Source organism: Nansenia antarctica (assembly GCF_963989245.1).
Source record: "Nansenia antarctica genome assembly, chromosome: 5".
Lineage (NCBI taxonomy): Eukaryota > Metazoa > Chordata > Actinopteri > Argentiniformes > Microstomatidae > Nansenia > Nansenia antarctica.
In genome coordinates, this window is record NC_137690.1 from 33,321,765 (window position 1) to 33,345,972 (window position 24,208).

General features: G+C 42.8%; 1 protein-coding gene across 1 annotated transcript in view; it reads right to left on the bottom strand.

Moving 5' to 3' along the window:
- Positions 1-361: 361 nt before the first annotated feature.
- cspg4ba (chondroitin sulfate proteoglycan 4ba) overlaps positions 362-24,208 on the bottom strand; it is a gene marked incomplete at its 5' end in the record, with an annotated part of 34,477 nt that continues 10,630 nt past the window's right edge. The window contains 8 exons of the mRNA XM_080530554.1: positions 362-2,624; positions 2,818-3,001; positions 5,150-5,322; positions 8,480-8,611; positions 13,814-14,012; positions 16,656-16,832; positions 19,519-19,992; positions 20,235-23,807. Coding sequence (XP_080386680.1) covers positions 571-2,624; positions 2,818-3,001; positions 5,150-5,322; positions 8,480-8,611; positions 13,814-14,012; positions 16,656-16,832; positions 19,519-19,992; positions 20,235-23,807 — 6,966 coding nt within the window. The 3' untranslated portion in view covers positions 362-570. The remainder of the gene's footprint in view (positions 2,625-2,817; positions 3,002-5,149; positions 5,323-8,479; positions 8,612-13,813; positions 14,013-16,655; positions 16,833-19,518; positions 19,993-20,234; positions 23,808-24,208) is intronic.

The following is a 24,208-nucleotide window of genomic DNA, read 5'->3' on the forward strand; positions in this document are numbered from 1 at the left end:
GGGATTGGCCAAGTCAAGTTCTGACCTAAATTCTATTGAGAAGCTGTAACAGGACCTGAAGTGGGTAGTTCATGCCAGACCGCACTCATTGAATTGGCAGGATCCTGTAAAGAGGAGTGGGCAAAAGTCCCTCAAAACAGATGTCAGAGACTGATTAGGGGCTATACGAGATGTATACTCCAAGTTATCACTGCTAATGGAGGTGCCACAAGCTATTGACTGAAGATGTTCACATATTTTTGCACACTCACTCTCTTTGCATGAGAGTGGGTTTTTTGTTAAATAAACCACTTTCATTAAATAAACAATGAAAATGTATCATATTTTTTTAGTTTGTGTCCTTTATGTGAAATATCTTTATTACGAATTGGAGTTTAGATAAAGATTTTATAGGTACATTTTAATATTTTATACAATAATAATCCCTGTAGGGTTCACAAACTTTCAAGCAGCACTGTATACAAAACATGACACACATACATATTTTAAACACAGGCTTCTCTATCTCTTGTTTTATAGTTTGGGGTTATGCCCAGTACTGGTTGTGCTGTAGAGTGTGGTTGGTGACGGTCATACCCAGTACTGGTTCTGCTGTAGAGTGGGGTTGGTGGTCCTGATAGACTGAGCAGAACCCCCTGGGTCTTCATTGTTCCAGGAACAGAGAGGCAGTGATGCATCGTGGGAGTTGCTAGCTGACCCCTGATTGGGTGCAAGAAGCCTGTCAAGGATGGGGCTACCAGGGCAGCTGGGACTCAGTGGGGTGACGGTCACCGTGGGAACTGTTGTACTCCTCTGCGGCTGGCCCTGATAGGATAGACTGCTGGGCACGCCTGGTGAAGGTGAGGGCTTTGGGGTAACAGGCTTGTGCTTCCGCTTCCTATTGTGTCGCAGAATGATGAACAGCACCACAGAGATGATGACGAGAAGCAAGAGGGCCAACAGTGGCAAGATGACCATCAGGGGCTTGGAGCTTTTCTGGGGGTAGGACTCCACTCGTACTGGCGTATTCCTAAAGGGAATGGTCTCTTTCCCAAGGGTGGGTTTGGGCGTACTCGCTGAGTCATTCCGGTTTGGGTTTCCCCAGCGGTTGCGAGCTTTGAACTTCTGTTGAGTCTTGCTTGGTCGCTGTGTGAAGAGGGGGGAGGTGGGCAAATATGGTAAAGCTGTACCAACACTGGTAGTCTGGCTCAGAGGTTCAGAAACAGGTATGGTGGTCAGGATGGGACTCATTGTCGTTCTGACAAGTGCTGGATCATATGGAACGATAATGAACCGGAACTCTCCTTTGGCAGGTGGGATGTTTTCCGCTTTAAGGACAAATGTCAGAGAGTCGTTTAACTCTTGCACCCCAGTCATGTTAGCATTTAGCTCAATGGCTATCCTCTCCTGCCTCACATCTTTAAAGGAGAAAGACTCTACTGGCACAGTTTTCTTGTTCTCTTTCGGTTTTACACGGAACACATGACCATACTTTGGCTGGGAAACAACTTCAAAGAGAGGGTTGCTGCCACTTAAAATAGCCAGCTCCGAGGCATTGAGAAACCCTATGTTTAGCTTGACTGCAATGCCATTGGGGATCCTTACCCCTTCGTCAAATCTGATCAGGGGTTTGACTGTGATGTTGAGCACCTGCCCTGTCAGATTAGCCTCTGAAGTGAAGACAGTGAACTCAATGCTGTCTTGGGCTGATGTGAGCGTCACCATGTGATAGAACAAGCTTCCTGTCTGGAGGTCATCCTGCCCAAACTGAGTGACCTCTTGGTTGTCCATAAGGAGCTTGCCATACTGTGGAGGCCTAGTGACCTGGTAGTGAATGGTGGTGTTCCTCCCATTGGTCTCTGCTGACAGATTCTCTTGGGTTAACAACGCCATAGTCTTCCCCTGCTCCAGCATCAGCTCTGTGTTGCTGACCAGAGAGATGGTGATCTCTGTGACTTCAAGGTTGAAGAGTTTGTAGACTGGCTTGTGGTGGCCGTCGGTGACGCTGAAATAGAACACCCCAGAAGCAGGACTTCCATCATGGACAAAGTACACCTTTCCATTATTGATTTGAGCCTGGTTGAAGGCCAGTACCGACTCATTCAGACTTCCTTTAAGCGCCAGGTAGCCATTGCTGGGCTTACTGATCACGCTGTACTGGATTTCTTCAGGTGGGTTATCCAAGTCTTCAACTTTGAGGTTTTCAGGCCTCAGAACAACCGTGTCCCCTTGTACCACTCTCAGATTAGGGGCTTTGGTCTTCAGCACTGGTGGCTGGTCGTTCAAAGGGGTGACTGTGATGTTGAACCTCTCCTCCACCACCTGGTTGTCCTCTAGAGGGCGCTGTGCCGGCTTGCCCTTAGAATTCAGCCAGGTGTCGAAGATGAAGCTGTCAAGAGTGGTCTCGGAGTTGTCGTGCCGGTAGGTGATGCCATACTTGTTGAGTATGAACTGTGAGAAGTTTGGTTTCTCCTTTGTGAGGTTCCTCTCGCCCACCACGATGACACCATGCTGGGGCAGGGATTTTACCTGGAACCAGACCTCATGGGAGCTCTGCTGTTGTGAGGGCAGCTTTGCCAAGAGGTTAGAGGCATCCAGCTTGGACTTGTCGATGAGGACACTCTGCCCCTCTGTAACCACAGCACCTAGGGGGCAGAGAGAGCAGACAATTTTCTGTTTCTCAAAATCATTATATTGCCATTCTTCATACTTTTTATTAGACATGTATTCACTTCCACTGACAACCAAGTACTCTTTCAAACCATTCAACATGCACAATTTAATTTCAGAAGAATATTCAGTTATATTGCATTAGACTGAACAACTGAAGAACCATACCTGTGTTTGCCAATAGGATTGTCTTGCGGTCAGGACCAGCGTTCTCATAAGAGATGTCCATCTTGAAGGTTTGGATCTCAAGAGAGGCTGGAGGTGATGCCACAGAGAAGGTCATGGAGTCCAAGGCTGCCCATCCCACTGCGTCCACAGGAGCTTGGACATACACAACCTCCCCCTCGTCCACCTGAGGTAAACAAAGACCAGAATCAGAAAGCTTTATTGTCATTTCACAGTACAACAGTACAACAAAATGTGTTATGCGTCACCTAAAAAACGATACCTGCATACACACACTACCACACCACAACATTCATGTACCACATACACCCATATATTTCACAATAATAATAAGGAATTAATATATAATAAGGAAGTATATATAGCATTGAAGAACATCAGAGCATCAGAGCATCACAGCAGAATATTGTACATGAGTGGAAAATATTGCACATCGGTTGAGAGGTGATGAGAGGGGTGGGGTTCATCCTTCAGTATGCTGCTCGCTCTGCGGAGGCAGTGCGTCCTGAAGATGTCATCCAGTGTGGGCAGGGGAAGTCCAATCATTTTCTGGTGTTTATGACTCTCTGGAGGGATTTCCTTTCAGCTGCTGTGCAGTTTGCATACCATGCTGTGATTGAGTAGGTTAAAATATTCTTGATAGAGCAGCTCAGCAAACAAGTTGGTTTTCTGTCCTTAAAAAATAGAGCCGCTGTTGAGCCTTTTTTAACAGTGCAGTGGAGTTGGCTGTCCATTTGAGGTCCTCAGTGATGTGGGTCCCCAAGAACTTAAAGCAGGGGACCCTCTCCACTTCCTCTCCTTTAATAGTTAGGGGAGAGAGATCCACCCTGTGTCTCCTGAAGTCAATGATGGTTTCTTTTGTCTTTTTAATGTTTAGTGTAAGGTTATTGTCTGTGCAACATCTCATCAGTTTATGGACTTCCTCCCTGTAGGCTGTCTTATCATTGTTGGAAATCAGTCCCACCACCGTTGTGTCATCAGCAAATTTGATTATTGTGTTTGAGGGGTGCGTGGAGGTATAGTCATATGTGTACTAGAGGGAGTAAAGCAGCGGACTCAGCATGCAGCCTTGTGGTGCGCCGGTGCTGAGGGACAGACTGGAGGAGAGATGAGAGCCGAGTCTGACTGTGTGGGAGGTTAGATAGAAAGGCTTTGATCCACCTACACAGAGAGTTGCTGAGACGCAGGTCGAGAAGTTTGGTGACCAGCCTACTGGGGACAGTTGTGTTGAACGCACTGCTGTAATCTATGTAACCCTAACCCTCATATGTCCCAATCTTGTCGAGGTGCGTCAGTGCTGTATGAACGGGTGTGGCTATCGCATCCTCTGTGGACCTGTTTGCTCTATAGGCATACTGATGTAGGTCCAGATTAGGGGGAGGACGGATTTAATGTACGCCATAACCAGTCTTTCAAAACACTTGGCGATGATAGAGGTGAGTGCCACAGGTCTGTAGTCATTTCAAGTGCTGATGTTGTTTAGTCTCTGGTTGAATTATAGGTATAAGTGCGTATTAAGTATTTAATCAAGTTTGAATTCGATTGAAATCGAGTTCCTTTTTTGGTTTCTCACTATCGAGTTTCAAGTTTATTTTTGTTTCTCACTATCAACATTGTGTTGATTCATTATATGAGGGCAATTGTACGGAGTACTGTCTCTCTACTGTCTCTCTACTGTCTCTACTATTGTGTCTACTACTGTGTCTACTACTGTGTCTACTACTGTGTCTACTACTGTCTCTACTACTGTCTCTACTACTGTCTCTACTACTGTGTCTACTATTGTGTCTACTATTGTGTCTACTACTGTCTCTACTACTGTGTCTACTACTGTCTCTACTACTGCCTCTACTACTGTGTCTACTACTGTCTCTACTACTGTGTCTACTACTGTCTCTACTACTGCCTCTACTACTAGGGTCGGTTTAGTAATTCGTTAGGGTTAGGGTTAGGCCCTACGAGCCAGAACGATCGCAAGGATTAGGGTTAGGGTTAGGGTTAGAATCCTTGCGATCATTCTGGCTCGTAGGGCCTAACCCTAACCCTAACCCTAACGAATTACTAAACCGAGGTAACGAATTACTAAACCGAGGGAACGAATTACTAAACCGAGGGAACGGATTACTAAACCGAGGGAACAGATAAATCGAGGGAACGGATTCACACATCAAATATTTTTTCCTACCATGTGACCCCAGGGGGGCTCCGTACAATTGACAATGATCAAGAGTGGAACATTTTAAAATGACATAGATTTGATTTTGCAACGATTTGGACTGAATATCAGATGAGATTGAGCAGGCTGTGCTCTTACCATAGCTTGTGTGAAGGAGGAGACGTCCACAGTGGAGTTGTCCGCCAGCACCGTCACCAGCCTTCCCAGCTTGGGACGACGGATCACGCTGAACGTAACGGTGCGGTTGGACGTGTCGCTGTTGTCGTTGGTCTCTGCTTGCAAATCCTCCTTGGTGATTGGTGCTGAAGACCCTTGGTGGGGGAAAAAAAAAAAGTGTGTGTAAACAATAATGAGAGAGCATATAGCAATTAATTATTGATGTATTCATAGAATTACATAGACATTACGCTTACACGTATGTCAATGACTGCAGGTTGCTATGTCACTGCATAACCTACAACAGCCAATGGTTGTTCAAATATGAACTACAAATGTTTGAATTTGGAATTTTTGGTCTAGGCATAGGGTCAGCCATAGTCAGCGCCGCTGGAGCAATTAGAGGCAAATGTGCCTTGCTCAAGGGCACATGTAGGTCCCTCCTGAGGCGGGGATCGAACCAGCGACCATCCGATTGCTAGCTGGACTCTCTAACCTCTAGGCTACCGCCGCCTCCCATGTAACATGTTGTTCTGATTCAATCTGTATGACATTACAAAAAAGTGACAGTACAGTATTATGATGGGTGAACCGTTCTCGGACATCTCACACTGACAATAACAAGGATGAGCGTCCGGCATCTTAAATGTGGCCAGTTTAAAGTCACATGTTTGGTTTGCTTCCAAGGGTCACCTGAACTGACTCCAAATGAGGCAGAACAACAAGGTCTGAAACAGACAGGAATAACCTAATAACCGATTTAAAGAAATAAGTGATAAAGCAGACTTCACAAAATACTTTATGGCAGCTGCACACAATGCAGCATGTTATGTCAAGGACATACAACACATTCAAATGCACAAGTCTCTATGGTTTTTACTGAGGGATGATACATATAAGAGAACATGACTGCTATTTTTATAGCTTTTTCATCCTTCAGATGAATTGTGTGCCATATTACACCACCGCCATTCTGGTGAGAAATGATGGCGTGGGGGGGAAGGGGGGAGAACAGAGGGGGGCCAGATGGGTGAGCACAGTGGGGGGCCAGATGGGTGAGCACAGTGGGGGGGAAGGGGGGAGAACAGAGGGGGGCCAGATGGGTGAGCACAGTGAGATTTATTCACACACTCCCATCCCTCTCTCAAGGGACACTTCCTTCTTGGCAGAGGCGGAGAGCTCATTCTTCTCCATCTCTCATGAGCAGACAGGGGATATGTGCTGGTGGGCTTTCCCAGCCAAAGGCCTCCTCCATCAACAAAGCGAGAGATATGTACAGTCGTGGGTGCTCACCTCTTTGATTAGAGATATGTACAGTCGTGGGTGCTCACCTCTTTGAGAGATATGTACAGTCGTGGGCTCACCTCTTTGATTGCCAGCCATTTTGTAGACCTTTCATCAATAGCAGAAGGGACACAACTAAATCGGGATCAGATAGAGCCTGTTATTCTGTTTACCTCAGAAATAGAGACACGAACAGACTACTTGTGAAGGCCGCCATGACATGTCTAAAAGAAAATCCCCTACAAGGAAAATAGTTCCAAAGAATATGAACTGAGAAGCCACAACTAAAAGAAGTATTTTTGCACCAATAAAACCTTTTTGGAGCGATTCAAACTCACTATGAGTCAGGATTACTTAATAGTAGAGTCAATGTATGTGTTGGTGGAAAATGACATGCAGCTATAGAAACCAGAAGTAGCATTGAGGAAGTTAAGAAATGCTCACTCACTCTTACACTCTCTCACACACACACACACACACACACACACACACACACACACACACACACACACACACACACGTCTTCTTCATGTCAAACCTCAAAGTCATCAGAGCTCACCAGGGCCCACCCACTTCATCCCAGTGCCCTGACGTTCACTCTGGCATGGTGGAGTAATAACAGAGGCACAGACAGTGGCAGGGCCCCTTGGGTATCCACTCACCCGCTGCCAGGAAAGCCCAGTCAACCTTACCAGCTGGCTGTTAGCTACCCCATCTAACTCACAAACCAAACACTGTAGCCTTTGCATAGATTGGCTAAGCCTGCTTGCAAACCAAGGCAGGGGCTGGGCCTGTCTATACTTAGCCCTGGGTATCATGTTATGACTAAACTCTTCCTAAATATAGGAATGACTGTATCCTGGTGAAATTCATGACGTATCTGTCTGGGTTCTTTTGGTGTCTGGGACTTTTTGTGAATTAACGACTCAAAACAAAGTGGTCTAGCCAGGGGTCGTGCCTCAATAATTACATCAAATGGATTTTTGACTAAGATTAGGAGGCCTGAATAGATAAGAAGGCTAAATATCCTTTGAGTGGCCAGTAAGAGCAACATCCATGCCAAGGATGGGTTAGACCACATGACCCTAAGACTAAGAAAGGGGAAGTATCTCTCTGACAAACAGTACAAACCAGGTATTGTGTGTGTCATTGTCCTCTATTAATAAGCTGTTATTCATTTCTGTGCTACAGGGATGACCAGTGTCTTCCATTACACCTACAGTATAAGACAAGCACACAAACCAACCAGGTCTGTGACATTGAATACAACATCTCAGTATTTCCGATAATACTTTTGTGGTTCAATCATAACTTCTCTCTCTCAATCTGCATTTGTTGCATAATTATGTGTTTATCTTACTCAAACACCTCTATCTAAAAGACCCACACAACATTCAATGAAAAGTTGATGTAGAAAGAGAAGCAACAAGTGAAGAGGAACTAGAATGCCTAACATGAATCCTAGTTCCTCTTGTATGTCTGTTTCAGAGTGCAAGCACCAACATTTAAAAGAATGACAGCGAATTCAATGACACACTATGAATGACACACTCTATGAATAGCAAACTCTATGAATAACACCTGCCTACTGAAGCGAAACTGTGTTTTTACACTTGGCAGACTTCTTGTTTATTTAGCAATACAATCTGACACGTGAAATGCATGTCTATATTAGGAGATGATGAAGCTTGTTCTCAACAGAGATAACAGTTCATACACAGGTAGTTCAACTCACACACAGTTTCATAAAGATCCAATTCAGGCCTTTGGTATTTATTTATATCGGCTCATCATACTAGATAAAGATCAAGGGGTAAATTCCATGTTTTACCAATCATGTATGTATAAGAAATAGTTATGAGAGTAGGACCAGCCACTTAGTATCAATGCAAATGTATGTTTGTGGTGGCCAAGACTTCTGTCAAACAACTATCAAACACACGTTTAGAACAAACACAATCAAAATAGTGTTAGAATAGGCTACTGTACTTCAGGACATGGTGAGGCGGTAGGAATACTGCGGGTTACCTGGAAACACCTTGAGGGGTCGGTTCCTCTCGAGGCTTAGGACCAACATGCTAGCTGTGATGCTGAAGATTTGCCTGGGGGCAAAGTTCATGCCGTCGTTGACCTGGAAGTTGAACCCTCCGGACATGGAACCTTCATGGGCAACATAAAGACCCACAGGTTACATTGGGTCCACAAAACATTCGATTTCAGATCAGTTTTCCGACCCCTGTCCAACATGAACTATTGAGAGGTTAACAATAAAACTGGTTCTGAGTCATGTGTATAAGGCTCAGCGTAGATAGAGAACACCACACAAAGACATCATTACAATAAAGATTCCAGGGTGAATCTAGCAAACAAGTATCATAACCTTTCAGTGTTTCCTCTATATGCATTTATTCGTGGCGGGCCGCCACGAATGAATTTCCTCCACCACTAATTGATTCAGACAGTCCACTTTGATTTAGGCTGCGCAGAAAGGCAGCGAGTTATTATGACCGGAGAACAGAAAAAAAGCAGATTGAAGCTAGATTTAGGCCGCTTCCAGACCTACATTTCGTTACGATTTAGGGCGTAGTTAGTTACAATATGTTACAATGTTGCAATTAACCTCGTCGTTTGTGTTCGCACTGCAATCGAGACTGAATCGCTCTCAACAGGCGCGCGGCGCGAGGCGACGAGCTTTCAAAACAGTTTTGTAATTGGTCCGAATTTAGCGGGACATTTGGATTTCAGGAAATCACTCCTCTCTCTCTCTCTCTTCGCCCGTCGCCGGTCCCTTTAATCCCGTAAACGTATCCTAATCGAAAATATCATCAGCGACGACTGTGGGTTATTGCATTTACTGCTGTTCGCTGGTTCATGTACTTATACCAGTGCTCAGTATAGAGTATTTTAAATGAACATTCGTAATGTATGTCTCTGATGTTCATGGTCAACTAAATCAGCCTATTTTGTGAAACAAATAATGTTCCCGCTAATGGGTTAACCGAGCATTCTCGCACCTAACACCTAGCTTCGAACTATTCATAGCAATATGTGCGGGGCAAAAATAATCTATTGCCTCTAAAATCCCCACGAACAGAACGGCGGATGTACGGTAAGCAGGGCTCATGTTGGTGTCCTCAAAGGTAAGAGTTGGTTTTCTTTAACTCAACTGATAGCATTACCTTGCTGTTGTTGTTTACCGAATGCTCCATCTGACTGTCACACTGTGATTTTACTTGTGTAAACAGTTAGTGAGTAGCGTTAGCCGGTTTTGTGTGTGTACTCTCATGTGTGTGTGTGTGTGTGTATGTATGTATGTGACTGTCAGTCACAAGTTTATATTCTACGGATGTTGTTCAGTGCTGTATGCGCGTTCCCGGTTCCATGTGTACTCTACTCTTGTGTACTTCATATTCGATGAGCTGATTATCATTCGTGTACTTCATATTCGATGAGCTGATGATCTTTCTGTGTGTGTCATGAGCGTTTCGCATGTTCTGCTGCAGCTGTAGGATATATTGGTATTTGATCTATATATACATATACATATACATATACATCTATATAAAATCACCTGCTCGGCTTTAATGACTTAACTGCTATTAAAAAAAAAAAATGTGTTGCCACCCTCTAGTTTTTGGTGAAATTACGTCTTTGTTTTGAGCGCCAGTGCGCGTTTTATGCGCGTGCACGCAAAAAAAAATCAGACCGCTCCGCCACTAATGTGAAAAATCCTGGAGGAAACACTGCCTTTACTAGTAAAAGAAGAGACAATAAACATCAGAACAGTAAGCAGGGACTTATTAGAGGTACTACACAACATTGTTAACATACCCAGCCTGGCAACTTATGTCAGCATTGCCAGTCTGTTTAACTGTTATGACCCCTAAGTCAGTAGCATAGCTACGGGTAGGCCTGGACCAAGACACATCAAACCCAGGCTCACCCAGTCACCTTGCTCCATTTGTCAACTTCACTCATTATATTAATGGAATGACACATTTCACGTGTAATGCTGACTGACCAATGAAACCGCAGCTTATTGACTGCATTACCTATCAAAAAACATTACAGTATACAGCGCCCAACATAAATACGAGGAAGCATTTTCTCTTCTTTTAGCTCTATACTCTCAGCTTTATTTCAATGTTTCTTTCTTTCGTTGGTTTCACCATTTAGAAACGTAACATAAATACTCCCCCCCAATTACAGGGCTCCAAAACTATTGGAAAAATCTGATAATGTCCAAATAAAGCACATTACATTTGCTTCAGCAGACAAGATGTTTCTGTACCAATGCAGAATTCACTCTGCTGCTGCGCTCAGCAGTTACATCATCAATGAAGACAAGTGAGGGGGTGTTCACACTTGACTTCTTTTTTTAGAAAAAAGCGCGGCCTTCAGCGCCTTTTTACATACAACCCTATGGGAAAAGGGAAAAAACTGCCGCCTTTTAAAAAGCGTGAGAAAAGCGCAGCGGCCGCCGCCTTTTTCAGTTGAATTTATTTAACTTTTCAGAAAGGCGCTGTGTGTCATCAAGCGCCTTTCTGACAGCTGACCAATCGGGACGAGGAGAGTAGGTACGCGTGTACCTTAGAATCGTAGAATGTTGTAGAATTAACTCGTGATTGCTACTGGTGTTTCATAACGTGGTTCCAGTGTTAGCAGCATTCGGCAGAAATCTTCATTTTCCGCAACACTGTTGCAAATATACCCAGTTCAACACAACACACCTTGCAAATATACCCAGCGATAGACTTGGTAATAGTCGTAGCCTCGGGGAGTAAAAGGGAAGCCTGGTCTGCCTCTTAGACATGACTACATCGTAATGATTACAAAGATGCCACTTGAAATGCATGAAATCCAAGTTTATTACATATTCGTAAAAAAAGTGCAACTTCTCTGCTTTCAGAAACTGTTTGAATTTTTTAGATTGGGCATATAGTTCATGAATTACGATAGTTTGAAGGAACGCTGTAAAATCCTGTCTAGACGCGAATCTATCGGCATTAGTCAAATACATGCTCACATCCAGTCATCCGCTCACTGCTCTCCATAAAAAATGGCACATCCATCAATAATATTACATAATAACAACTGCTCTGATTAGATTGCTTAAATTGTTCAATACATCAACGGGGGGAAAAACGAGATGAACTCGCGAGTATCATGCTTCCTCCATTGAACGGAAAGTCCTATCTATTCCATTCAAAGTGTTTTAGCCTTCCCCCTTTCCACTGGTAATAAGGAATTGGCAAGAATAGATCGATATAAATAGATCAACATAATGCAGCACTATCATGCACAGATCAGCCTTAAAACATGTAACGTTATATATATATATATATAACGGAGCGATGTATTTCTACGGAAAGGCTGACTGACGCGGGGCTCATACAATCTCCGCGTATGTGTGAAAGAGGCATAAATGTTGAAATAACAGTAATACAATGTTCATAGATAAAATGACATAAGGGATGGAAAGGGGTTTTAGAAGGGGGATGACGAAGCGCGCTGGACTGAGGAACAGCATAGGCACAGGACATAGCATAGTAGTAGCCTCTGGGAGTTAAAGGGAAGCCTTGTCTGCCTCTTAGACATGACTACATCGTAATGATTACAAAGATGCCACTTGAAATGCATGAAATCCAAGTTTATTACATATTCACCTAGTATTTGACTGACTGTCAGTCACGAATGGTCCCAGTATTGTGGCTTCAGTTGGGTTGTAATTGTGCTTGCTGCTGTAGTATATTGCTATGTTTAGCATAGATCTGGGATTGATTGCTATTGCCTCCGTGACAATCTTGACAATGTTATCATCGATAGACTAGTGTGGTCTAGTTGTCGTTGGGATGCTGAATAAAAGATGCTCGTTGAACGTTGCTCCAGAGACCAGAGTATTATTATTATAAAGTGTATCTTGTAAGTTAGAGAGAACAACAAGACACAACAGCTGCAGAGCACGATGTTATTGCTGATATTTTTGTTTTAATCCTGTTCTTTTACCAACTGTTAAGACAACAATAAAGTAAACTAGTTACTTTAGCTAGCTAAAGATATTGGCCCCGCAAATCATTTTACAACTTGTTATAATTATGTTACAATGTTTCTCCGCATTGAAGGTATATAAGCAACGCAGGGTGCGCTCGTAAATTCGCTCTGAGAGCGCCGGAGCGCACACTGGGTTCAACGTCATAAAGGGACCAGGTAATTTGATTGGACAAGAGGCATTCCATGAGTGCTGATCAGATTTCCAGGGCGAATTTACGAACGCAGCTAGCGAACAGAAGACGAAAAAAACGTCAGATCAGATATATAAACAGGTTATTTTGATAAACTGGACACATTTTGGGAATATATATGGTTACTTTCTCACCTGAAAACATATTAAAACTTCATAAAATGACATGTTAACACTTGTATTGCCAAAATTACAGCTTTTAGCCAATGGAGGTTTAAAATGGACGTTTTAAATTGCCCGCTGCTAGCCGGTGCGAAATGCATTCTGGGAAAAAGGAGGTGAAGGCTGCGCTTTTTTCCCATGGGTTGTATGTAAAAAGGCGGTGAAAAGGCGCTGAAGGCTGCGCTTTTTTCTAAAAAAAGAAGTCAAGTGTGAACACCCCCTGAGCCAGTTCCAGTGGCAGCCATACACGCCCAAACCAGAACACCTCCTCCACCATATTAAACAGACGAGGTGGTATGCTGGGGATTTTAGCCTGTTCTTTTCCAGAACTCTGCAGGCTTTTTAGGTACTTTTTAGCAAACTGTAATCTGACCTTTCGGTTTCTGTTGCTAGTGGGTTACACCTTGCAATGTAGCCTCTGTCGTTGGTGGTGAAGTCTTCTGTGGATGTTACACATTCACACCTACCTCCTGGAGAGTGTTCCTGATGTGTTGGACAGTTGTGGGGTTTTTCTTAATTATGGTGAGCATTCTTCAGTCATCCACTGTAGAAGTCTTTCTTGGCCTACCAGGCCATTTATTATTGCTGAGATCACCAGTGTTTTTCTTCTTTGGGATGATGTTCCAAACTTTTGTTGTTGGCAAGCCTAAGGTTTTGGATATGTTCATGATAGTTTCTTTCTGATTTCTCAGCCCAATAATTTCTCAGCCCAATAATTGGTCTTCATGTTGCCAATAATCTATACTAGACAGTGACAGCTTTCTTATGCCTGCACAAATGATGAGACGGAACAAGCCAATTGTCCCATTACTTTTGGTGCACGGAAATAGGGGGACTATAGTATAGTATAGTGTTGTCATTTCTAAATGATTAAACTAATATGTACACAAATACCATCAAATAACCTCACAGTAGATCAGTGTCTTAGGCAACAAAAAAGGCTATAAGACATGACTTACCTTTATGCGCAAACAGCAGCTGACCCTGTTCTATGTGGGCCTGTGTGAAGTTTAAGACAGGCCTCATGGGGGCGCTCTTGAGAGCCAGGTGGCCGTTGCTGGGTGGAGTGATGATGAACGTGAGCTGCTCAGCGAGAGTGTCCTTGTCCTGGACGTTCAGATCCTCAGGCCTTATCTCTGTGACTGAACCCACCCACACCTGGAGACAATAACATGTAGAGATACTGTAACACACATCTATATCAGAGCACACAACAACATCAATAGTAGTATGTACAGCCCTCTTTATCGATCTTTCTATAGCATTTGACACTGTGGATCACTCTCTATTATTGGAAAGATTGTCTTCTACTGGCTTAGATCAGAGAACTGCTTAGAACTGATTAGAACTTCATATAACTCAGTGTATTGTGGCTGACCATTTGCAATTCCAGTTCTAAAAGAGTACCTCAAAGTTCCATTTTAGGACCGGTGCTCTTCACTATTTATATTAACAATATTGGTTCCCTTGTAAGTAACAGTAAAGTACACCTGTATGCTGATAGTATAATTGTGTGCTTCCTTGATGCCACAAGCTGCGGACAATCTGGAGACTGCCTTCGATCTCATTCAGACCTATAATTAGTTCTGACTGCAGATAAGACTGAAATGCTGTTCTCCAGGGTTCACAATGTAAATTCCAAAGACAATTCCACAATTTGTCTTAAAATATGGTCTGATCTTCATCTAAGTTACAATGATGAAGAAACACAATCTGTTTTAACTAATAACACACAAATTATTGTATTGTTCTTGTCCATATTGAATACATCATTCAAACATTCACAGTCTAGGTTGGAAAAAGTATGTGAACCCCCAGGCTAATGACAAAAGCTAATTAGAGGCAGGAGTTAGACCTGGAGTCCAATCAATGAAATGAGATTTGAGGTGTGGGTTAGTGACACTTTTGACAAAAAAACACTCAAACATGTTGAGTTTGCTATTCACAAGAAGTATTTGCTGATGTGAGCCATGCCTCACAAAAAAGAGATCTCAGAAGACCTACGATCAAGCATTGTTGATTTGCATGAAGCTGAAAAGGGTTACAAAGTAATCTTAAAGTAAGAGTTTAGATATTCATCAGCCCACAGTTAGACACTCCCCAATTCTACTGGGTAGCGATGAACTGATGAAACTAAGGTTGAATTGTTCAGGAAGAACACGCAGCACTACATAAGTACGTATGGTGTAAAAAGGGCACCGCATACCAACATGAATACATCATCCTAACAGTGAAGTACGGTGGAGGGAGCATCATGAGTTGGGGCTGTTTTGCTGTTTATCAAGGTATCTATTATATATTTTTGTATCCTCGAGGTGATGAAATTAGGGATTTCACTGCCATACAGACAAAAAAGGAAGCGAATTGGCATTTTTTGGGTTCCAGCTTGATTCATTTCTGCGTAAATAGATGTAGTCGGACTGATTTCCTTGCAGGATCAACATTTTTTTTTTCACTTATTGATTCATTTCTGGTATGACAACAAATTGGACAACAGCAATAGCAGATCAGTTCTCCAAGCCTCACTGGCTACACTTTTATAATAATTGAAAACATTTAGAAAATGTATTGATTAACAACAACAATTATATTTCATAATACTTGTCTAATACTGTAATAATGTCCCTATAAAATGTCTCTATAGTCCAATGAGTGACAACAGTGTCAAAATACTGCACTATCCATATCACAATAGGAGCATAAAAACACATAGGAGAAGTCCCTTATATAACATAGTCAACTTTCCTTTCTCAACTAATCCTTCCTCATCTTGTAGTGGTGGGCAATTGCAAATTCTACCTAAAAATGTACATATTTAGTTGTTAATGTATTACAAGTTGAGATAGCGATCTTGTTTTTAACAGTAACCACAGCTCTCTTGAGAACTAATATCATTTGTATTGTGGTTGCAGTGAGCCACCTTGTGGACACCAAGTACCTTTCCCAAAGCAAAGAAAGACACAGATCAATTATGAGGCTATTTTCTCTTCATCAGTGTTAGTGTTTGAATGATTATATGTAACTCATTGCCAAAAAACATTTGGTTTTAAAAAGTACTTTTCTAATCATAAGCTCCACTCTAACCCACGAGCCAAGGTGTAATCACTTATCCCCAAGTTAAGTTATAGTTTAAGTTAAATTAACTATTTATGGCAGGCACCCCTTTCAATGGGAGGGTCTGGACAGCTGAAAGGAATTCAAGTAATTTGGGGCAAAGCACTTCAGAAGAAAAGAAAGCTGTACTTCAGCCACTTTGAACAGCTGGACTTCTCTCAACTACTGCCACTCAACCCTTTGGTGTGCAAGTCAGGTCATATCCAACAGATGGACAGGTGACAATTAAATGCTAACAGTCCTATGTGACAAGTTAAGTAGTGTAATGCAGACTACTGCAGAATGAAGGCAATATGATCACTACAATACTCTATAAAACCCATTAAAAACTGAACCCAATTAAACTGAATGTTCCAATATACAATTCTTACATAGTCAATTGTCTCTCCATTATTTTTCTGGAATATATTTGAATAGAGATAGCTGGATGACTGATATAAAAATGACATTGATGCCCAATACATAAATACAGTTAACTCCACTACCCCGATTAGTTTGTCCACCCTATCAGTCTTGTTTAGCTCCTAACCAGACGTAACCCTCCTCCACATACTTTGCATATTTCCCTCTCCCCTCCCCATCAGCCAGTCATGGCCAGTCCCAGCACTGCCCACATGAAAGATATTCAACACGTCATGATGAGCAGCTTATAAAAAAAGAAATAGAGTTTAAATATAGTTCACTCACCCGAAGGACCCTGTTGGCTGTAATAACGGGAGGTTCATCGTTGACAGCTGTAACGTGGATGTATACTGTCCCTGGTGAGCTCTGCTTCCGCAGGCCTGTATCATTGGCAACGACAGTGATGTTGTCGTCTAAGGTCTCGCTGCTGTCATGGACGTAGTAAATGAATTCCTGCTCCACCTAGAGTCATGAGGAGAGTAAGAAACACAAAGAAAAAGGATAGTGATAGCTTCAACTGAGACTGAAATTCATGGCCTCAATCACGACAAAGAAAGACAGTTTTTTTTAAGATACAGGTATAGATTCTTCTCTAATATTGTCCACAGAAATCTAAACATGGACATCACCAAAGACTACATATTTTCAAATAACATTAACATGATTTTCATGGGGCATATATTCATATAATGCATGAATGTACAGTGCCCTGCGTAAGTGATGGGAAAGTGAAGCATTTTTTTTTGGGGGGGGGGGGCTCTACTACACTCAAAAGAACTTTCACCATTCAGAAATTACCAAAAAATAATAATCTTAATTTTCTTTTTATGCATAGTACCATATTTCATGCTACTCAAAAGTAACTAGACAATTGACTTGACAGGTGTTTCTGAGACCTGCCAATGTCTTTTGGCATAGGCTTTTCGTTTGCCTTCGAAGTATGCTATTGGTGTCTTTCAACATGAGGACCAAAGCAGTGTCAATAAAAGTCAAGGTGAAAAAACAGAATATAATCAGAAGAAATAACGAAAACTACTTTTCTTGTGGACGGATAAGATTAATATTATCATGTACCAAAGTGATTGGAGAGAAGTGTAAGGTTTGGAGAAAAAAAACAATCTGCTCAAGATTTACAGCACAGAACCTCATCTGTGAAACATGGTGAAGACCATTGCTGGCCCATCACCAATAATATTTGGCCCAGCAGATTATTTTGAGAATCCACATATTATTTTTTTTACAATATCGGACCGACAGTCCCACATATAGCGCCTATAATGTCCGAATAGAGAATCGACCTCCACCTGAATAATGCTTATTGTACTTTTATCCATGTTGAGAGTGAATGACACAGGGACAGACAATCAGGCAGCGGGGTGCACCGAAGCGCACTGACGCTGAACCCCTCATAGTGAATCATAAGCAGGTGGACAACGCGTAGTGCTGAAATAGCCGACATGCGGTGTGTGGTTTGAAAAAAATAACACCAGCTCAGTAAATCATTCAAACGTAATGTTTACGTATATGTGACTGCAACACACATATGAACAGTAACAAAGCAAATTCAGTTTAATTTTCTGAAAAACATTGACAACAAAATCAGCGCAAACCCCCCCAAAAAAACAGAATCCGCTTGATCATGCAAGGGGTGGTGGTGCATAGGCCTATGCTCCTGAAACGACAGAGCAAACACGCTATTAGGGATAATAATTACAATGAGCCATTCATTAAAAATATACAAAATACAATTAGGTTATTAAATACAATAACGACAGGCTTGGTACTCACTTAATGTGAAAAGTGGCATCTCCCATCGGTCAGTATTTGCTTGATATCTGGTGATATGGACGTCACTTTAATCCGGCAGTTCTCAAGGTTTTTATGCATCAATCGATTCCTCTCGTGCGTCTTTATCACATTCATTTACGAAAAGGACGACTCGCATGTATAGAAAGGGAACATTGTGAGCACGGAAAATGTGAGTCTCTCACAACGACTTTGCATTGATGAAACCAGGTAGGATGAACGTATAGTTCGCTGTCCATTCCTCTTTAAATGCCCTGTTTTCACCGTCAACTTTCCTCTTTAGACCTTTGGAGAGTGACATTATGTTTCTCTTGCTAGTTAGCAGGTTAAATGTTTAGCTAACTTCACCCGACACGCAAACAACCAATCCAATAATAATGTGACCTTGTCTGGCAGGAGGGGGGAATAATTATCCGAATAAAAGTATGTTAAATAATTATTAGAATAAGTTAGGCTGCGCTACATCGTCAGTCCACACATTTATTATAAAAAAATATGGAAAAGGGTGAAACTACGTTTCAACGTTGTTGAGAATCACAACACAAACTCACTAGTCAAGCCAAAATACTGCAACGTAATGGATTGGACTGCTACCTAGTTAACTATAACACTACTTTACATTGTTAGCAGGCTCACAAAACAAGCTGTATTAGTTGACTAGCGATGTGTACATCTCTCGAAAGAAAAGTCAAAGCATTAGAACGTGTCACATTTTTAAACAATCAATTACTTAAATTAGCCTTTGATTAGGTTCGGGCCCGCCATCTAGTGGCTAATGTTTTGGGGGCCCGAAGCCAAACTTAATTGCCGACCCCTGGTGTAGAGGGTGCTCTATAGCTGTCACAAGAACTGACTAATTTGTCTTTTTTGATGATGTAACTGCTTAGAGCAGCAGCAGAATATATTCTGAAGTGTACAGAAACATCTTGTCTGTTCAAGTACAAGCAAATGTCTCCAAATTCATCATACAGTAAGACAATGACAATGAAGTTTTTGAGGACCAACAGGGCGGTTTTTGACTGGCCACGTCAATCTTCACATTTAAATCCAATTTAATATGCATTTAGGCAAACATACCTCAAAAGAAACAACATCTTCAGGCAGTTATTGTGTGATTGTTGACCAAATACTAAACAAGTGTTTAATTTGGAAATTTGATAAATCTGTCCCATCACTTTTGGGTACCTTTTGTAATTTCTGAATGGTGAAAACAATATGCACACAAATACCACCAAATAAAACTGAGAATCTCTACTTTAACCTCATAGTAATTGAACTTTTCGAGTGTAGAGCCAAAAGAAGAACGTTTTTTTTGTAGAAAAAGAATGTGTGAATTGCTCACCTGTCTCCTGGTGAAAGATGAGATGGGTACACCAGGGTAGCGAGAGTGCTCAATGTAGCCATTCTGTGGAGGTTCAGACACACTATACAGGAAGTTGAGGCCAGAGAAGTGACGGTTGGTGACCCTTAGCACTTCCTGAGTCAAAGCCTTGGAGGCACCCTCTTTCAGAGTGAAGTTTGACACCTGGAGTGGGATGAGGCCGGGGATGATGTCAACAGACATCCTAATGCCACTGACCACCGTGACCCCGTTGGTGGCATCTAGGAAGAAGACATCATTGACTTGATTGGGTTTCACCTGCATGTACTGTATGTTGCCAGAAATGACGTCAAGCTGAGAAAATGTCTGAACAGGGGTCTGTTCCGATCCAATATAATGCTCTTCAACTTCGTCAAAGCGTTGAAGGTAGCCATAGGAGGGGGCCACCTTCACTGTGAATACAATCTCTGATGGCAGGTTGTCCTCATGTGTGACCTGGAACATTTAACAGAGCATATTACCATTTTTTAGATGTTTGCAATGTCACCATGATTTACATTTGCTGATTTAGCAAAGTTAATTTAATTAGTTTAATAAAATACATACAAATACATAAAGAATAACATTTGAATTCATAGTCAACCCTATTGTGAAATATGAAGAATATGATGAATCAGCAGGAGGACTGAAAACATTCTACTATAATCACTTTCACATTCAAAACAACATAATCTTACCTCAAGTATACTTTCATCAATCTTCACAGGCTTCCCCTCCTCCACTAGTAGAGTATTATTATGCTGGACAATCGGAGGCCTCTGGTGGCTTTCCAGGTAAACCTTGATGTTGACCCTTGCACCTAAGAGCATGCCTTTGGCATTTACTGTGATGTTGAATGAATCTGCCAGATTCTTGCTGTCGTGGTGGTGATAGGAAATTAAGCCCTTCTTTAGATCGTGCTGCGTGAAGGAGTCCACCGTGGCTCTATGGTAGTACAGCCCACCCTGCTTTGGAGGCTCGGACACCTTGTAGGTGACCTCACTGTCATCTCTGATGTCCAGGTTTGTGAAAACACTGAAGTTACCGGTGGTCATGTTCACTGATTGGCCTTTCTGAACCAAAAGGCCTGTGTTGTTGCTGACCTTCAGGAAAGGGTCTTGGGCACTGATGTCCAGTAGAGTAGAGGCAAAGTGCTTCCCGTCTGAGACAAACAGGACGAATCTGCCGGAGCTCGCGCCTTTGTGAACAAACAACATTCGCTTTTCTTCCAGGTCCTTCTGGCGGAACTGGAAAAGCCTATGAGATGTGTCGTTCACCAGAACAAGGTCCCCCATTGGGATTCCACGACGGGTGTAGATCAGTTGGCCATCACTAAAATCTGAGTCTGAGTCGTGGTAACATAGGTCCTCTAGGGTCAGCAGCCTTTGTCCGTCCCTCACTACGTGGAACACTTTATCAACAACCCGTACAGGTTTCTCGTCATTGACTAGCTGGATGGATATGTTGAACATCCCCTCTTTAGATCCAACGTCATCCTCTGCAATGAAGGATTTGAACCCTTGAATAGTGGAGGCTATGAAAGTGAACTGGTCATGAGTTGTCTCACTGTCGTCATGGATGTACATAATGCGCTCCTCCAGGATGTCCTGGTTGTTGAATGTAAAGATGTTGTTGTAACTGACATTGGAGTTTGACAGGTTTATACGAGCCAGCTTTCCATGTTTAGGGCTACTTGTGATGGTATAGTACATTTCCTTTGTGCCGAGAGTCTCCGCATACAATTCGTCCTTTGTAATAAGTTTACTCTCTCCCTCCAAAATTGAAAGTCCGTCATTTCTAATGAAAACACTATTGATGTCAGCTTTGATCAAAAAGTGAAACTCATAACTTTGCGATTGAGCATGCTTGGAGAACAACAGGAATCTAAACATATCACTTGTGTCTTCATATGGTCTGTCTACCAGTTCATATTGTACCTTTAGATCAGTAACATTCTTTTGGCTAAATGTTGAGTTCATCTTCAACACCTCATTATCAAGCAGAAGCTTTCCTTTCTTTGTTGAAGAGAGAACCCTAAAATGCAGTTCATCCTCAGACAGTGTCACAACTTCTGCTGTGGCATAAAGATACTGTGAGTCTAATGTCACTTTCCTAACTTTATCAATCTCCATCATTCCATTCCTCACTAAGGTATAGTGCACCCACTTCACAGTAATTTGGAAGACCAGTTCAGTCGTTGCTCTTGCGGCCACAGTGACCTTACATTTGAAGTAATCAGTAGCATTAATGGTCTGGATTTCTTGGAACGTACTGAGGTACCTCAAGCGGCCTTTCTCTAATAGCCTTTGAGAGAACCAACTAGTGGCCTTCCATTCGCCACTTGAGTGAAGCCTCTGCAGTTCCCCATACAGTGGTGGTTCAATAATGTCATAACGGATGTCAACTACCTGCTTTATGGCATTGGTCTGCACAGCCAGTTGCCTTGTTCCAATCATACCTGCCTCGCCTTGAGTGATTTCAAGCCCTGTGTTGTTGGCGACCTTGTACTCCAACCCTACAGCCATGATCCTTAGAACCACTGTGTTGCTAACTTTTACCCCATCACTAACCCTCAGCACTATCCTAGAGTTCCTCACCCCAGTGTGGACATAGTTCACCTTCCCTCCTTCCAGGTCTGAATGGGAGAATGTGGTCACTGCAGTGCGAGGGTTGTCTGCGATCTCCAAAAACCCTGCATCAACATTCAGGTTCCCCAGTACAGAATAGACAAGCTCAGTCTGATTGCTGTCAATGTCAGTGGCCTTTAACACTTCTGTGGTCAAGTGCTTCCAGGAATTCTCCAGCAGGACAAAGAGATTCCCCTCAGGCAAACTCAGTTCGGGTGCATCATTGGTGGGAATTACGGTAATGTTGTAGCGGTACATTTTGGTATCCTTCAGGTATGTGGGAACCTCCTTCCTACTGCTGGAGAAGATGGAGAATATGAAGAAGTCCTCTGGGTCCTCTGCGCCACCATGGATGTAAATAACCCTCCTGTGCCACAGGTCGAGCATGCTAAAGGTCTTCTCACCCTGGTCCTGGTCCACATCCAACCTTATTTGACCATGCACTGGTTGCTCTTCAATTCTAAACATGATCTGGGACTGTCGGACACCGAGCTTCTTGAAGTCCAAGAGAACCTTGATGTGTTTAGACTCTAGAGATGCACGACCACCTTCTGGGACCACAAGGTTCCTGAGGAGCACAAAGTTTGACCCATACCTCTTGTCCAGACCCCTGGCTAGAGTGGACAAGTGGAGAGCTGGTGTAGGAGTTATAGAGTCGAACCGGAACTCTGGGACAGTTGTTGGGTTCATAGTCGTCAAAGGTTCTGGTTCTTTCTCTGGTTCGCAACCCACTGAGATGTCCTTTGTGACCACAGCATTGGGGAGACCCATCTTGACACTGTTGACTTTGATGTCATTCAAACAGCCCTTGAAAGAGCCTCCTCTGACACGCTTTCCAGACACAGAGACCAGGCCTATTTTTCTGACCTCTGAACGAGTACTGTCATCAATGCCCCCTACAAAGAGAGAGCCCTTCAAATGAAGCCCCTTGGAACGAGAACTGATGCTGGTCTTCACAGTCTCGTCATCCACAGTAAGCTGCAGGCTTTTTGAGGTGAAGTAGAGCTTGATTGAATGCCATTTCCTGTCATTGATGAATGTAAGGGAGCGAAGTTCTGTCTTGGTCCCACCTTTTCCCACTATGGCCACTAGCAATCCTTCCTGGATCTCCACAGCAACAAAATCACCCTGTCTGGCTGAATTGTACAGGACGATCCCCTCTTTAGCAGAGGTGTACACCACACACTCAAATATCCCTTCCTGTCCGGGAGTCCAGGGTGGCAGGGAAATGTAGGCCCTGGAGCTGAAGAAGCTAAGGGGTTCCTCCTCATGTGCAAAGAACTGGGGACTACAACCCAAGGAAACTTCATAGACATTCTTAAATCCAGTGTAAGGTCTTAAGGATGACAGAATGTCATGCTCATTGAAGACCGCCTCATCGATGCAACCGCGGAAGCCAGCCAGGTCGCTGGGCAGGTACAGCTTATCCAAGCCCCCTGAGCCTCCAACGTAGACTCCGTCCTGGACGTTAAACTCCTGCTGGGGCCCTGGAATCCTCAGGCTAGTGTGGGAGTTCTTGTCCACAGTCAAAGTGATGTTGTAGCGCTCATGGAGGACCTCTATGGAATGCCAGGCCAGGTCGTTAAGCTTAGTGCCTCTCTCCGAGCGCAGAAGACTCTCCCCAGAGCCCAGGTCCAGCTTGACCTATGAGAGGAAAATATATAAAACGACCAAATTACAAAAATAAAAATAAAAGAGAATTGAGTACCCCAATGCAGTACATCTTTGTATAATATGTTTTAACATTATAATGCTATTGCTATCCTGTGAATGCATTGTATATATGTAATTGAATTAGCAGCTTTACAATCTAGCAAGTATGACCCGTCAAAGCTGATCTATGTTATGGTAAATCATTTGAATTACAAGTGTCTATTCTGAGAGTGAAACTGTAAAGGAATGGTTATAGGACAGAAGCTACTATGTCTCCATTGGCAAGTTTGTATCTGACCAAATTAAAATGACATGTGGGGTTCCCCAAGGGTCAATCCTTGGCCCCCTTCTATTCAATCTCTACATGCTTCCATTGGGACACATCCCCCAAA